Source organism: Hyaena hyaena, unplaced genomic scaffold, assembly GCF_003009895.1.
Source record: "Hyaena hyaena isolate Hyena2069 unplaced genomic scaffold, ASM300989v1 scaffold_431, whole genome shotgun sequence".
NCBI classification, from domain to species: Eukaryota; Metazoa; Chordata; class Mammalia; order Carnivora; family Hyaenidae; genus Hyaena; species Hyaena hyaena.
The window spans coordinates 1169000-1184602 of NW_024081055.1; the positions used below are offsets into that span (position 1 = coordinate 1169000).

The 15603-nt window shown below is 50.6% G+C and overlaps 1 protein-coding gene and 1 pseudogene across 1 annotated transcript in view; both read left to right on the forward strand.

Annotated features, from left to right (window-relative positions):
- Nucleotides 1-320: 320 nt before the first annotated feature.
- On the forward strand, nucleotides 321-11747 carry LOC120245515 (annotated as a pseudogene).
- Nucleotides 11748-12333: 586 nt separating this feature from the next.
- The window catches only part of LOC120245514 (E3 ubiquitin-protein ligase TRIM36), a 32663-nt gene continuing 29393 nt past the window's right edge, over nucleotides 12334-15603 (forward strand). Inside the window, exons 1-2 of the mRNA XM_039252602.1 lie at nucleotides 12334-12598; nucleotides 14663-14897. Coding sequence (XP_039108533.1) covers nucleotides 12572-12598; nucleotides 14663-14897 — 262 coding nt within the window. The 5' untranslated portion in view covers nucleotides 12334-12571. The remainder of the gene's footprint in view (nucleotides 12599-14662; nucleotides 14898-15603) is intronic.

The window sequence follows — 15603 nt, forward strand, 5'->3', positions numbered from 1 at the left end:
TAAGCCAAGTTTTCTGTTTCAAGGGAAGCAAAGATTGTCAGGTATGAATGAAGCAGGGAGGAGACCGAGAGGCCATTTCGGCCTCCCATCCCTGGGAGAGCTGCTATTTAAAAAAGAAGTACACAATGTGAGAAACACGCCCTGAATGATTAACTCAATTAATGAAACGAATTGTTGAAAAAGTCAGTCAGTCCTCACTAAGGGTGACCGCGTTGGGGCAGTACTGGCAGAAATGACGCTTTTTTTTTTTTAATTAAGGGAAAGTCGAATATCAGGAGGATATAGAGATACAATCGCCCTTACACACTTAGAGTGTTTAAAATACAATCCTTGTATTTGTTCTCATCTCAGAAGCGCTGGGCTTGGTCTTTGTTACCTATTGGGTTTCAGGAAGGCTGACTTGAGATGCGGCGTTGCCATTTCCTGGGCCCTCTCTAATCTCCCCCACCCCTGGGCGCCGGCAGCCCGATCCTTTGTTGTTGCCTCTGCATTCATTCTCTCTGCCCTCGCACCTCCAGACAGTGTGATGGGTTTTTCTAACCCCAGTCCTCGACCACCTTCCCCGGCATCCGAAGAGGGACCGCTCTAACCATCCCGGGGGCTGTCGTTGGGCTGGGACCGTTTCAAGCTGGGAGCGGACGCGCTTTTGTGTCGCAGTTTGTCTCTGCAGCCGCCAGACCCCGGAGGGAGGCGCGCGGGCCGCGACCCCCGAGGAGGCGGGGCCTCGGCGCGGGGCTCCGCCTGGTGTGCATTTCACTGCCAAGGCCGCCGCCGCCGCCCTGGTTTGTTCAGATCCTCAGCCCTGTCCCTACCGCTGCACCCAGAGCCCGGGACTCCGGACGCGGCCGCCCGGGAGCCCTCTCCGGCTCCATCCCACCCAACCCGGCTTTGGGCTGTTCCCCGCGCTTGCTCACTTTCCCTTGTTAACCGCATCCTGGAGCGGCGCTTGGCAAAACTCAGACTAAAAAGAGCGAGAGGCGAAAGGAAAAGAAAAAAGAAAAAAAAAAAAAAAAGAACAAATTCGATGCACCCGCCTGGGTCCTCCAGAGTTTGTGAGGGGTCGTAACCATGTCCGAGTCGGGGGAGATAAGTGAGTTTGGCTACATCATGGAATTGCTAGCCAGAGGCAAGGTAAGTGCTGGGGCACGCGGTGTCGCGGCCTGGGCCCCCTCCCCGGACACCACCTGGCCCGTCCCTGTGGGCGTCCGGGTCCCTTCCAGTCCCCGCGGAGGGCGGGGGCCGGAAACCCGGGTCCGCGCTCCCATCCAGGGCGTCCCAAACAGCCGCAGAATGCAAAGTAGCTGCCTTTTCTTTATCGCGCCGCGTCTCTGAAATGAGCGACGGGGACCTGGGCAGCTGGGCGACGGCGGGGTCTCACGGGTCGGCGAGGGGCGCGACTCAGCTCCGGGCGATGGAAAGAGGGTGGGGCGTTGGCCTTGGGGACAACGACGCCCCCAGGGCTGCCCAGGCGTGGTGACTTCGCGCGGGTGACCTCGAGCTTCCAGGCGCGCAGCGCGGAGCGGAGGGTCGGAGGCGGGATCGGGTTCAGCGAGCAGTGCGACCGTGTGGCGGGTAAACAGAGGCAGAACCCCAGTTCGCAGGCCCTTGGCATTGTGAGCCCTCTTTCCGGGCCCCTAGCCACTGCCCGAGGCCGAGAACATGTCAAGCGGCCTGCTTTTGCACGGGAGGCTAGGGGGATGCCAAGGACCGGGATTTCGGGCAGGCACCTGTCCCGGAGCCGGCTCGAAACCCTGGCAGGCGCCGTCGGTGGCGCCTCGCGACCACGCCCTCGGCCGGCCGCGGTGGCGCCGAGCCTGGACAGGAAGCCCGGCGGGAGGCCGGCCTCCGCGCCGCGTCCGAGCCACTGCCCAGGGAGGCTCCTGAGCGGTTCGCCGGCCGGCCGTGTCGGGAAATGGCAAAGCCGAGCCCGGCGCGCGCAGCCAGGGTTCGCAGCCCGAGGAGAGCGAGAACCGGCTCCGGCCTTTGCCCTCTGCACCTGGAGTTTCCAGCTAGGTGCTGGCACAGGGGAGAAAGAGGCTTCCTGCGCGCGGTCTTCGGGAAGGAGAGGATTCCGCAGCCCTGCCGTGAGCGTCTGAAACTTCGGGCTCACACCGCACCAGCCCCAACTCCGCTAGGCTTTAGCTTTGAGGGCAGACAGTCCCGCGGCTCCCCGCACTCCCAGGTGAAAGCGCCCCCGGAGAACCTTGCGCCTCCCGGGATGCTCTCTCCTTTTCTTTTTTCTTTTCTTTTCTTTTCTTTTCTTTTCTTTTCTTTTCTTTTCTTTTCTTTTCTTTTCTCTTCTCTTCTCTTCTCTTCTCTTCTCTTCTCTTCTCTTTTCTTTTTTTAAAAGAACTTTATTTCTGAGAGAGAGAGACAGCGTGAGCAAGGGAGGGTCAGAGAGAGAGGGAGACACAGAATCTGAAACAGGCTCCAGGCTCTGAGCTGTCAGCACAGAGCCCGACGCGGGGTTCTAACCCGCAAACCGTGAGATCATGACCTGAGCCGAAGTCGGACGCTTAACCGACTGAGCCACCCAGGCGCCCCTGCTCTCTCCTTTTCTGCAAACACGGAATACACTCATCCGAAATAGAATGCTGATTAACATCTCGAAGATAGAAGCCGTGCTTCGGCCCCCGCCCCCCACCATTGACACCCGGGGCCCAGGAGTACACGTGGAGGACCCTCTTTCCACTTTTCTTTCTACCCTGGGTTCTAGACCGCAGCTGAAAGGGGCTTCAGGCGCGTGCGTGGGAACACCAGGGCCACCATACCCAAGCTTCTATGGAGGTCCCACCCTTGGGAAAGGAGAGGGCCAGAAAGAAGGAAGTGCTGGCCCAAAGGAGGAGGCTTGCAGCCAGAGGGTCAGAACCCAGCTTTCTTAAGCGCACAGCAGGATCCAGGCTGTCCACGCGACCTTTGGGGACCGGGGGTTGGGGAGGAAAGAGGATGCCTTTTGCTGATTACAAAATAAATGAACCACTCTTGATGCGGAGGAATGGGGTGATAGAGAGGCCAGTTCTTCAAAGGGAGTCAGAAGTGTATTTATTGGCTAATGCTTTCCTTCAGCACAGGCCCAAACTTGCAACTCCTGAGAGAATAGCTCTGGGGTGAGACCCGGCGATCTGCACGTCGACACCCCAGGTGATTATGAAGCAGACGGATGAACTTCCCATAAACACCGAATGGGCAAGTAGGGCAGCGCCATTAGTGAACCCTTAACACTTATAATAAAACCAAAAACACACCGCTTGGCGTTAGCAATGTGTTCACGAGTTCTTACTGAAATGAAACGGCGAGAGCAAAGTAACCTGGCTTCATCCACTGAATGTGCCTCGCTCAATAGCCACCCACCCACTTGCTAGGCGGACCCTCTACACTAGGTTTCCCTGCCAAGCACCTGCAGCAAACAAACGAGCATTCTCCACTGACTTCCAAGGTTAGAGAAATGGGTGTCCCTCTGAAATCTCTGAGGTTGGAAAGCAGGCTCTTGCTGTAAGAACTGAGGACAGTTCCTCTTCCCTGGGCCTTTTTTTTTTTTTTTTTTTTTTTTATTTCTAGGAGAGAGAGAGAGAGACAGCGTGAGCAGGGGAGGGTCAGAGAGAGAGGGAGTCACAGACTGAAACAGGCTCCAGGCTCTGAGCTGGCAGTCAGCACAGAGCCCGACGCGGGGCTCGAACCCACGAACCGCGAGATCATGACCTAAGCGAAAGTCGGACGCTTAACCGACTAAGCCACCCAGGCGCCCCTTTTTTTTTTTTTTTGATGGGGTGGGGGTGGGGGATTAGGAGTAGCCTCCTATCCATTTCCCATCAAGCTTATTCCCCACTCTTAACCTTCCCACCCCCACTCCCTTTAAAATCCTCCTTATGTATGTGATTACATAGGTTTTCATCACTGAATACCTCTCTGAGCATAAGCCAATGAATAGCAGACCCTTGAGACTGACTTGCTTTATTTTCCTTTGAGAAGTTAGATTCCACTGTGGCGTTCAGGTTTATAAGGTAAAGAATACTGTGAAATGGCTCTAATGACACCAAGTCCCCTGAGTTAAAGGAGAGCAGAGGCCCATTATCTTCCTGCCCCCTTCCACCCATCCCCTTCACTCTCCTTCTCTGCCCTCCCCTCCCCCCATTTCTCTTCCCTTCCTTTCCTTGAAACGTAAGAGGAATGGCTTGACCATCATCCTAATTTCTTTCACTTTTCTCCCATGGCTTTACAGCTTTACGAAATTAACACATGCTTGTTTGCGTGTAACAGACTTTACATGAGGTTTTACAGAGTGAAAAATGGCATTTCACTCCTCCCTCAAGAACCCTGCATTCTCCCGGGGTAGCAGTTTCTTGTGTGTCTATTTCCAAATAATTAGCTTTTTGTACGTTCTCTGAAGGTGGGGAGGTGAGCCCACATTCATCCAAGAATAACCTAAAACCTGCATCACAAACTTGATCAACCTATTTTGATCAGCTTATTTCTCTCTCTTGTGATGATGGCTTTAATAGTTAAAGCACACAGGAGTCTCTACCATTCTGGTCTTTCCGCTCAGCACATGATGCCCTGGAAGTATAGCTAATGCCTGGGGTAATTCTCAAGAGGTTTAAAAATCAACATCCATGGACTGCCTTATATTTCACCCGCAGAAACATTTGTGCCATTTCTGGGAGATGCTTGTTGGCTGGTTGGCTGTTTTTTTAAATCTCTTCTGTATCTCATCTCTTTGGACTAAAATAGACCTTTCCAAATCTGTGGTCCATGTTTAGGATTACTCAAAGCCGTATTTTCAAAACTTTTGGGCTCTAGAAGGGTTTGGCTTATTAATTTTTTTTATCATCTTCATTCACGTTTTCCCATTGCACACTCTGGAATCCTATCATGAAGATTTGATGACAATGGAAGAATTGTCCATACAAAGGGAAGAATTTATGTTCCGTGTATGTCTTTACGGTTAGACAATTCAACATATTTATATTCATGTGTAAATAGCCAGAAAGTACTACTTGTTTTCCCCATAGTTCAGTGGTTCCTGTTCAGACGCCTCCAAGGAGTATGATAGTTTGAGCAAAATAAAAGCAGCTTTGGAAAACTTACTACTTAACTTTGGTAGAACAACAAGTGATAATTCCATTATCTGGTGAATTATTACTTTTAACTCTGAACATCTCCGAGGCATAAAAGTTGCAGGAAGCTTCATAAACACAAAATTTAGTGTGAAACCAGAAGGTACTTGCACTCGGAAAGAATTAGGTTTAGAAAATCCTCAAATCTAGACTAATGGAAAGTCTTCAAACCTCTCTCCCGGGACCAAAACAAAAATACCACCAAATGATCCGTTTCAGAAGGCTCAATAGGTACTTGCTCACGCAACTGAAATTTAAACTGGGTGATAATGCTAAGGTTGGGTCCACTGCAAAGTATTCTTTAAAATATTTTTTTTATCTTGGGATTGGGTGAAATGTGTGCGTTGTGGGGGGTAGGAAAGGCAAACGGAAGATTCAGACTTTAGCCATATCATTTGAAACTAGCCAATTTCATAAATATAATTTTCCTCTTTTTTTTACTATATTCTTCAAAAGATACTTTGAAAAAAAAAGGATCTTAAACTACTTAGTCAAATAATGCTTACATCATATTTTTTATACAACTGTGAATTACATGTTGTGTATTTATCTGTGGGCAGTGTGATAGGGATGCTGGAGGGAGACCCAGGTTTGAATCTCGAGGCTCCTTGGTATCTGGTCATGTGACTTGGATGGTATTCCTTAATCTCCGGTTGGAGGTGAAGAGCCCTGACTGTCTAAAGGGAATCATCCCTGTTCACAGTGTTATTGCCAAGATTAAATGAATATTTTATGCAAAGTTCCTAATACTGATCTTGGCACACAGTAGGCCCTTAAGTGAAAGTTGTTACATAGTCTAGCTACCATGACAACAGAGTTGGGTTTTCAAACACCTTTATCCAAACTGTGATTACTAACAAGTGGAGATAGGAAGTTGCCAGTCAGAAAAAATACAGCATGTAGAATCACATTTGAATTGCCGAGAAGCAACAAATGATTGTTTTAAAAAAATTTTTTAATGTTTATTTATTTTTGAGAGAGACAGAGTATAAGCAGGGGAGGGGCAGAGAGAGAGGCAGATATAGAACCTGAGGCAGGCTCCACGCTGTCAGCACAGAGCCCCGCGTGGGGCTCGAACCCTCATCCTGTGAGATCATGACCTGAGCCAAAGTCAGATGCTTAACCGACTGAGCCACCCAGGCACCCTAACAAATGATTGTTTTAATAGAAGTAGGTCTCTTGCAGTATATGGGGGCATATTTATACTAAAAAAAAGTTCATTGAGTGTCTGAAGTTCAAACTTATCTGGGTGCCCTGTGTTTTTGCTAAACCTAGCAACCCCAAGTGTAGGAATAACATGTAACTCAAAGGGGACCTGCTAACAACATCCAAATATTGTTGCTCACCTCAAGTTGGCCAAGAGGGACCAGCCAGTTCACTCCTGCCATTCACGGAAAAATGTCTGCAAGAACAATGCTGTGCCCTTCTCATCAAATTTCAAATTACTGGGCTGGTGCTCCTGGTTAGTAGGGAAATGTCTGTCGGATTTTCTCTCAAACAAACAAACAAAAGCTTAAAAGTTTGGGAAGAATAGGCTTCCAAGACATCAAACATTCATGTACGAAATGAGAGTATGTAATCGTGTTAAACTGAGCGGAAAGACTGTAAGTGCCAAAGGAGTTCAGAGTCAGGGGAGCTGATCAATGAAAACGAGACCAATGAGGGAGAAGGCTCTAGATCTGCAGCCTGAAAGATGAGTAGGAGTTGGCTAGGCAAAGGACATCTGAACTTCCGGCCTCCCTGGCTCCTCTCCCCTGAGGTTGTTCCCATAGAGACACTTTATGACAGGTAAGCTTGGCCTGTCACGGGCTTGGGTCAATAATTGATGACTGCCATTCATTGTCCTTTACCTGCAACCTCTTGGTGCCCAGCGGTGTAGACCGCGCATGGGCCAGCCTCCTGGGACCCCTGTGATTTATTTCATTGCTCTCTTGTTCCCAGGGCTCTCTTCACTTTGTACACAGGCTGTCCATTGACTTCAGAGTCCCCAACAGGGGGCAACAGTATAGGAGGATGTGGCCCTATCGCCATGTTGCCGCTTGTTCCGGACACGCTAATGGAATGGCACCCTAGCTGTTTGATCTCAGACCAAATAGATTAAAAGCCGGTGGTGTTGCACGGCACTGACTGAAATATGCACCATGGTCATTAGGACCCGACTCTGCCAGGAACTTAATCTCCTGTTGGGTATCAGGCATCGGTATGGAAAGAGACCAACCAGGTCAAGTGTAGCGAGTAGAGTGGATAGCCTAAATGGTAACAGGTTTACATTTTAAATGTCAGGAACTAAACACTTACTGAGCCTCCCTCCTTTACCAAACCTGAATGGTGGTGGTGGTGGTATGTGTGTGTGTTTGGGGAGTGGCAATTATTGGTAGGTGAACTAGGGGAAAATTGACAACATCCTTCCCTGACCTTTTGGGCGTGATGAAATATATAGATGCAAGATGGCTCATGCCTCTGTGAAACAAGAGCTATTAAGTAACAGCAGATGAGATAATGTAGGTGAGAGTGCCGAAGGTCTGTGGACTTGGTGGAGGCGGGGATAGGTGTGGAGTAGGCTTCCTTGTGTTGAACTTTGACCTGCATTTTATTTTCTTTTATTTTAACGTTTATTTACTTTGAGAGAGAGAGAGAGAGAGTTGGAGGAGAGACAGAGAGAGAGAGGGAAAGAGAGAATCCCAAGCAGGCTCTGCGCTGTCAGTGCTGAGCCCAAGGAGGGGCTCCATCCCACCAACTGTGGGATCCTGACCTGACAAGAAACCTGGAGTCGGTTGCTTAACAGACTGAGACACCCAGGCACCCCTGACCTGTATTTTAAAAGAAAGTATTGGAGGTGTTGAGTTCCTGACTCTTTGTTTCAGCTCAGGTCACGATCTCACTAGTTCGTGAGTTTAAGCCCTGCACTGGGCTCTGTGCTGACTGAGTGGAGCCTGCTTGGGATTCTCTCTCCAACCCTAGCCCTTGGCCTCTCCTACACTCATATTCTCTCTCAAAAATAAATACATTAATTTAAAAAGATAATAAAAGGAAGTATTCGAAAAGGAGGTGCTAGGGTACTCCAAGCTAGGAAGCGGTAGATACCCAAGGGATGGCATGCGCGACGTAGATTGGGAGAATAATGATTAAAAAAAACCAAACAATACAGATCACTCATGTCAGTCCCACCTAAAAGCCTTCAAAAGCTTCCTGAAGTCTGCAGAAAAGAAGCATGGCATTCCAGCTATACTAGACTCCTTATGTATTATCACAAGTTTGCCAGCCCGTAACCCTTGGCCCCCAACACACAACATTCAAATCCATTCACATGCACATATCCCCCCCCCCACCCCCAGTTGTGGTTCCACACTACATCCTTGTGGTCTAGGACCACAGCTTTACTCTCCCTGTCGCAAATGGAGGTATAAGGACAGAGAGACCCTTATGAAAAGTCATCTGCAAATACTTAATTGATAGGCTCAGTCTGTATTCTAGGCACTGGGAACAGAGGCTCAGGGTGGGCAGGGGAATTTGACTGTAAGGATGAGAAAGGACAGGATCTGAGAAGAAACAAGAAGATTTGAAAGCTGACCAGAGGTACAGGAGAAGGACGGAGGAGACTTAAACAACAACAACAACAACAAACAAACCCACCCACAGGATTTTCACTTGAGGAACTGGGAGGGATCTTGGTATGTTTGGTAACCGGGAAGCTAGAATGTATGGACCAAGGCCGGGGAGGGGGAGGAGGGTACAAATGACTAGAAACGTGGGCAGAATGGTTTAGAATGGTGGTTTCATATTTGGCTATCCTCCTACCCCTTCCCCCTTTAAGCTTTTCAAAATTTATGGGTTAATGGTTTAAATGAATATGGATTAAAACCTCTATGGATTATGTAAACTGCATTAAAAAGTTTCCAGAACTAAGGGAGCCTGGGTGGCTCAGTCGGTTGGGCATCTGACTTTGGCTCAGGTCATGAGCTCACAGCTCGTGGGTTCGAGCCCCGCGTCAGGTTCTGTGCTGAGAGCTCAGAGCTTGGAGCCTGCTACAGATCCTGTGTCTCCCTCTCTCTCTGCCCCTACCCTGCTCACACTCTGTCTCTCTCTCAAAAATAAATAAACATTTAAAAAAGTTTCCGGAAGTAAAACATGCACACTATAAAGTGCAAACAATAAAATACAATGTGAGAGAAAAGTGTCCTCTACACCTGACTCCATCCCCTTACGTCTCCACAATCCTTTTGCTATTTTTTGTGCTCTATTTCAGAGACCTATTTCTTTACCTATGTAAGCTTATAAGCCTTGTCTCATCTTTTTTGGCTAAAGTGGTAACGTACAGAACTCATATGGCTTTTACGTTTTATTTTTTTTAATGTTTTATTTATTTCTAGGGGAGAGAGAGAGACAGCGTGAGCAGGGAAGGGTCAGAGAGAGTGGGAGTCACAGACTGAAACAGGCTCCAGGCTCTGAGCTGGCAGTCAGCACAGAGCCCGACGTGGGGCTCGAACCCACAAACCGCGAGATCATGACCTAAGCAAAAGTCGGACGCTAAACTGACTAACCCACCCAGGCACCCCGGCTTTTACGTTTTAAAACAAATTTTTTAAATGTTTATTTTTGAGAGAGAGAGAGCATGAACAGGGACGGGCAGAGAGTGTGAGGGAGACAGAAACCAAAGCAGGCTTCAGGCTCTGAGCTGTCAGCACAGAGCCAGAAGCTGGGCTCGAACCCATGAACCGTGAGATCATGAACCGAGCCAAAGTCGGATGACTTCAACTGAGCCACCAACTGAGCCACCCAGACCCTGGGCTTTTTACTTTTTTAATACAATGTTTTAGGAATCCTTCCTCATCAGTACGGTCATTTCAACTGCTGCACATGGTATGGTTGTACATCATGGATGACAGATAATATAGATATTTCTTTAAATAAGGTCTGAACAAGGACTTTGTACATGTTTTTGTGCACACCTGCAAGTCTTTCAGTAGGAATTTTTTTTAAGTTTATTTTGAGAGAGAGAGAGAGCATGCACAACTGGGGGAGGGACAGAAAGAGAGAGGGAGAGAGAGAATCCCAAGCAGGTTGTGTGCCTGAGACTCCGGCTCAATCCCATCAACCTTCAGATCATAACCTGAGCCGAAATCAAGAGTCCAAGAGCTGAATGTTCAATTGGCTGAGCCACCCAGGCAACCCCCTCCACCATAGGAAAATTCTTAAAAGTGGAATTGCTTAGTCAAAGGTATACACATTTAACATTTTTGATAGGATTTGCAATATTTCCCTTCCAATACGCCATCCCAATCTACAGCATCACAAAAAAAACTTGAATGTGCCTAGTTCCCCACATTCTTGCCAAGTGTATTAAGATTGTATTTGAACTTTGAGAATCAGGTGGAAAATGCTATCACATTGAAGTCTGATTTTGCATAATGGAAGGGCGGCTTTCAAATTTATTTTCGGCCAAGTATTGTCTATACAAGTTTAATCCATAGCTCATGTTAATGAAGTCTTCTAATCTCTTTTACTCAGTTAACTAGTTCATTTTGGACCAAAGTGCTATTCAAGTGGGCTGATGTGAGTTTACAGCCAGAGGGGAATAATTTAACCCAAAGAACAGTATGAAAAACAAACACGGATTTATGCTTTTTAATGGCTGCGTCTTTTAAAAGTATATGGGTACATGGTGTGGTACATGATATGGGTAACCAAATTGTGCGGGTATTTGTTATTTTCCTCATTTCCCTCCTGATTAGGACGCTGCAGAACCTGGGGGAAAGAAGCAGCCTCAACTCCAGCACGTGGGGCCACAGAGCAGGCATTAACCCGGATCAGACTAGTCCAGGCACTGCTTGGCAAGGCATTCATCCTCTCTACACCTCCTCATCTGTGACCTGAGGGTTTTCCATTAAATACAATTGCTATGGTCCCTTGCTGTTCCTAAGTCTACACAGCTACGCCGGTATTTAATCTCCGGGTTAGAGAAGAGACTACGCTGCTGATCGTCCTGTGGGAAGACGGAGGAACTTTTCACACGGAGAGACTTCTCCCAAATAGAAAATACAAGTGGGAAGCATTTCAAAACCTAAACGGGATTCCTCTGTTGCAGCTCTGAGGTCCCTTCACCCAGCTGTTTAGAGCGCCCGTTTCCCCTGTTTCTACGTAAGGATGGAAATAGCCAGCTGGGAAGGCGGTGGCGTGATTGATCCAGCAACACGGCTTCCAACCATCGTAGATTAATCTGTTTTTCGTTCGCGGTGAAACGAGACGGAAGAAACGCCCTTGAGAGCCGAGGCAGGTGAATCCTACACTGCTGGTCCCTGAGCAGGCGAAGCACCGCGAGGGCGCGCAGGTGCCGGAGCGGCCCAGGACCTGCGACTCCCCTTGCCCCGCGCCCTCCGTCCCCAAGGGGGAGCCGCAGGGCGGCTGTCCCGACGGGGGAGGGGCGCTCCCGCGTCGCCGGCTCTGGACCCCTACCCCGCGCCACTTGGAGACACGTGTTGTGCGTGCCAGCGCTGCGCCCTTGGGGTGCCAAAGCAGAAGGAGAATATGAGTGGTTCGTGACCAGTTAGGGGATGTGAAGTTCACCCGACGAATTGGGCCGGAAGAGAAGGAGGAAAAGCTGGGTGGGGATGGGGAGCAGCTAGGGGAACCCCGGGCCCGAGAAGGGGTGGGGCGGGAGGGTCTCGCTGCGGTCATCTCCCCCGGCGCTCTCTTCGGCGGCCCGGGCCCGCCCTCGCCCCCGCCGGCCGTCCAGAGTCGGGACACGCGGCTTGTAGGTGATGCCTCACACCGCGCTTCACCAAAGCGCAGGGAAAGGAATATGAAGGGCGGAGGGGACCGTGCCCGGCCAGCCGCCAGCGCTGCAGTCCGTCGCGACTCGGCAGACACTCCACCCCGGCCCCGCCCCGGCGCCTCCCTCCGCCTCCCTCGCCCCTCACTTCCGCCCCTCCGAGGCTTCCTACCGCGGCTGGCGGCGACGGCGGCGGCCGCCCGGGAGGGGGCTAGCGGCCGAGGGGACAGGGCCCGGGCGGTGGCGACGGCTGCGGGAGCCCGCACCCCGGCGCGCGCCGCCCCCCCGACCCCCTGCCGCCCGCGGTCCCGCCCCCTTTGTGCGGTGGGCGCTGTTGCCCGGGCGACGGCGCCGCCCCGCCCCGGCCCCGCCCCTCGGCGGCGTCCGCGCCGGGTTCTCCGCGCGGCCGCCCGCCCAGCCGCAGTCCGCAGGAGCCGCCGCCGCAGCCGGCCGCGGGGCGGGATTCCGGGGCCGTCGCAGGGAGCGCAGCTCGGCTCTCCGCGCCTGTGCTTTCGCCCGCCCCGCTCCTCGCCGCGTCGGTCCGCTGGCCGGGTCCGGCTCACCAGCTCGCCCTCTGGCTCCGAACCCAAGCTCCAGGGCCGCCGCAGGGACCCGCCCACCAGACCGTGCCGGGGCCGCCTGTGCCTCTTTGGACCCTGCCGTTGATGACACCTGGCAGAAGGCTACTATGGAAGGGGATGGTTCCGAAACGCTGGTGAGTGGGTGACGGGGGCCGCCGCCCCATGCTTCCCTGCCGGCTCGTCGGGACCTCCGGGTCAGTCTCCTCCGCCCTGAGCCGGAGGGAGCCTCTCCTCACGAGGAGCGAGGGCGGGCGTGTGGTGGCCCCGCTTCCTCTTCGCCTTCCGCGCCCCAGTTCCGCAATCCGAGGCGCCCCCCTCCTACATCTTGGAGGGTTGGACCCCGGGTCTTCTGGGCCCGCGAGGGGGCGCCGCTCGGGTGGGGCCATCGCCCACCTGAGCACCTCGGGGGATCCGGGCGGGGCTCTTTAATGGGGTCCTGGCTGTAGGCTTGATTCGCCTCCAGGAGTCGCGTGCCCCGCGCGTGTCCGGCCGCCCTTTGTCCCGGAGCGTCGCGGCGCCGGGGCTCGGACCCCCGCGGGCGCGGCCCACCAGGCCCGCGGGCGCCGAGAGAGGGGAGGCTCCTCCCCGGCTCCGCCGGCTCGCGCGCGGGAGGCGGGCTCGCCCTGGCAGCTGTCGGGGTGCAAAGTGTTTTTGTTTGAAAGGGTCGGATCGGCAGTTCTTTGCAACTTGTTAGTTTCCCGTCGAGCCCCCCCACCCCCATTGATTTTCAGACAGCTTCATTGTGGGAGCCGCCACATCCCATTTCTCTTAATCGGGTCGTCTCCCTCAATGGATGTAAAAACGAAAAACTCATTTTTTTCTTTTGGTGAGAATTACTTTATATCTGTCGTGGGTGAAAAGCTTATGTGCCGCTTTATGGACAAGAAAGGTGGAAATGATTTTAGACCTTCCGCTGGGAGGTACCCCTCCCATCAAATGGGATCTATTTTGGACACTCAGAATAATATTTCCCTTTGAATCTATTTTGGACACTCAGAACAGTATTTTCCTTTGAGTTGAGTGTCACGTTCTTGGGGAAATGAAATCGGATGTGGATATTCTGTTTCTTTGCAGTGAAGTGCGACTGTCTTCCAAATTTGAGAAAATCGTGACATGATGTGGGCTTGTATTAAATATTTATTGAATGATGCAGCAAGAAACACTTCAAAGACCCATCACCCACCGTGATAAAGCCAGTTGGATGTAGTGCTGTTGTCACGGACTGTTAAAGCCCTCAGTGTCACTTTGTGTGGGGGGAGTACATTTGTATTTGGTGAAAATAAGTGAGTTAACTCGATGTTGATGTTCTGTGTGTTTGCAGTGGTTGAAATGATTGTACAAGGTCTAGGAATACTTTCAGATTTGACTGTAAAATGGCAGGGAGGCTGGATATACATTCATAGCACCTGCAGTTTGGGAAGTGTGTGTGTGTGTGTGTGTGTGCGCGCGCGCGCGCGCGCGCGCGCATGTGCACACGCGGGAACTACATATAGAGGGTTGGGAAAACTGACATGAGGTCATCTAACCCTTCTAGCTGTGATCAAGAGACTGTTTCTCATGGAAGATAACGCATGCCCGTAGTATGGCCAGCACTTAATAATGGTGCTTTCTAGTTCTCCCCACCCTTTCGATATTCATAAAGTGCTTTTAAGTGGACCACTTGGATACCCAGCACCAGGAGATGAAGCATTTTAGCTACATTATAGTTACAGCCTGTGAAAATTGGTCACATTTAATGTAGAAAATTGCTGATGGTTCAGTTTGTAAATAGACTTCGAGGAAGCTTCCACAAACATTGCTGGCGAACCCAGCTTTTGCCGGCCCCCATTATTTGCAGAGTTAGCCGTGCTCGGTCAGGAACACGGTTTCATTCTCAGTGTACCGTGTTCTTCCCTTTTACTGTAGAGATCTACGTGTAGGATTTCTCAGGCCCCCCCATCAGTGAATTCGTGATGATTTGTAAAACTGGAGTATTATGGTCCCCTCACTTTTTGTGCTGATTTTTCTCATACTTTGGTTTTAACCATGTCATTGCCCCTTCTGTTCTAGGCTATGGGTGTTGGGGGTCGGGTGGGGTTGATGGTATGGAATGCCGTTGCCAAAAAGGAGCTTCAGATTGAAAACCTGAATCCTTAATCCTTTTGGAAGGGTAAACACACGTACTTACCTTGATTCTGATTTCTTTTCCCCAACTCAAGGTTACCATTAAGAATATCGAAAGAGAGCTCATTTGCCCCGCATGCAAGGAGCTGTTTACCCACCCGTTGATTCTCCCTTGCCAACACAGTATCTGTCATAAGTGTGTGAAAGAGCTCCTGCTGACGCTTGATGATTCCTTCAATGATGTGGGATCGGACAACTCTAATCAGAGCAGTCCTCGACTCCGGCTCCCCTCTCCTAGCATGGACAAAATTGACAGAATTAGTCGACCAGGTACGTGGCGGAAGCTTGGGGGCCGGGAGTTTGCTCTGTGTCTGTCGAAGGGAAGTTGTTTTTGCCACTTTGAGGGTTGATCTTTCCAGGGTGAATAAATTAAAACTAGTTGCAAAGGAACCCTTCCTGCTTTGAAGATGTCAACAGGAACTCCTCTCTGTCCTGGTACGCACTGAAAGTCGGGTTGTGTTAGAACCCTTATTAACTGCATTTTAAGGCATGTTCTCACCCTGTGGTGTCCTTTATATGAGAGATGGAGTAATGGACCACAGGGGTGCTTACTAGGGAAACATCTGTGTCTGGTAATGTGTAAATAAATATGCCACATAAAGGGATGAGACTCCTTAATGACCACTCCTAAAAGGATTTTTAGATGGATTATTTGATATCGTTTTGTTCTACCTGAGGGTTCTCTCTTCTTCAGCCATTTTGAATCCATATTTTTAAAAGAAGGATATTGAATATCAGCCAAATAGTGGCGGAATTCTGTAGTAACGATAGAAGTAGATCTAGATGTGTGGCACATCTATAGCTCCAGAGCCCTTATACCGCCAGAGTGTAAATCGTTTCCTGTTGGGATGATGTTTCTTTCTTCTGGACATCCGTTGAAGGATTCAGGTAGATTAAAATTAATTTGAAATCCCTGGGAACAGGGCCACTGAGAATTTCAGGGCCAAAATTGGCAGTGAGTAAAGACCGAGGGGAG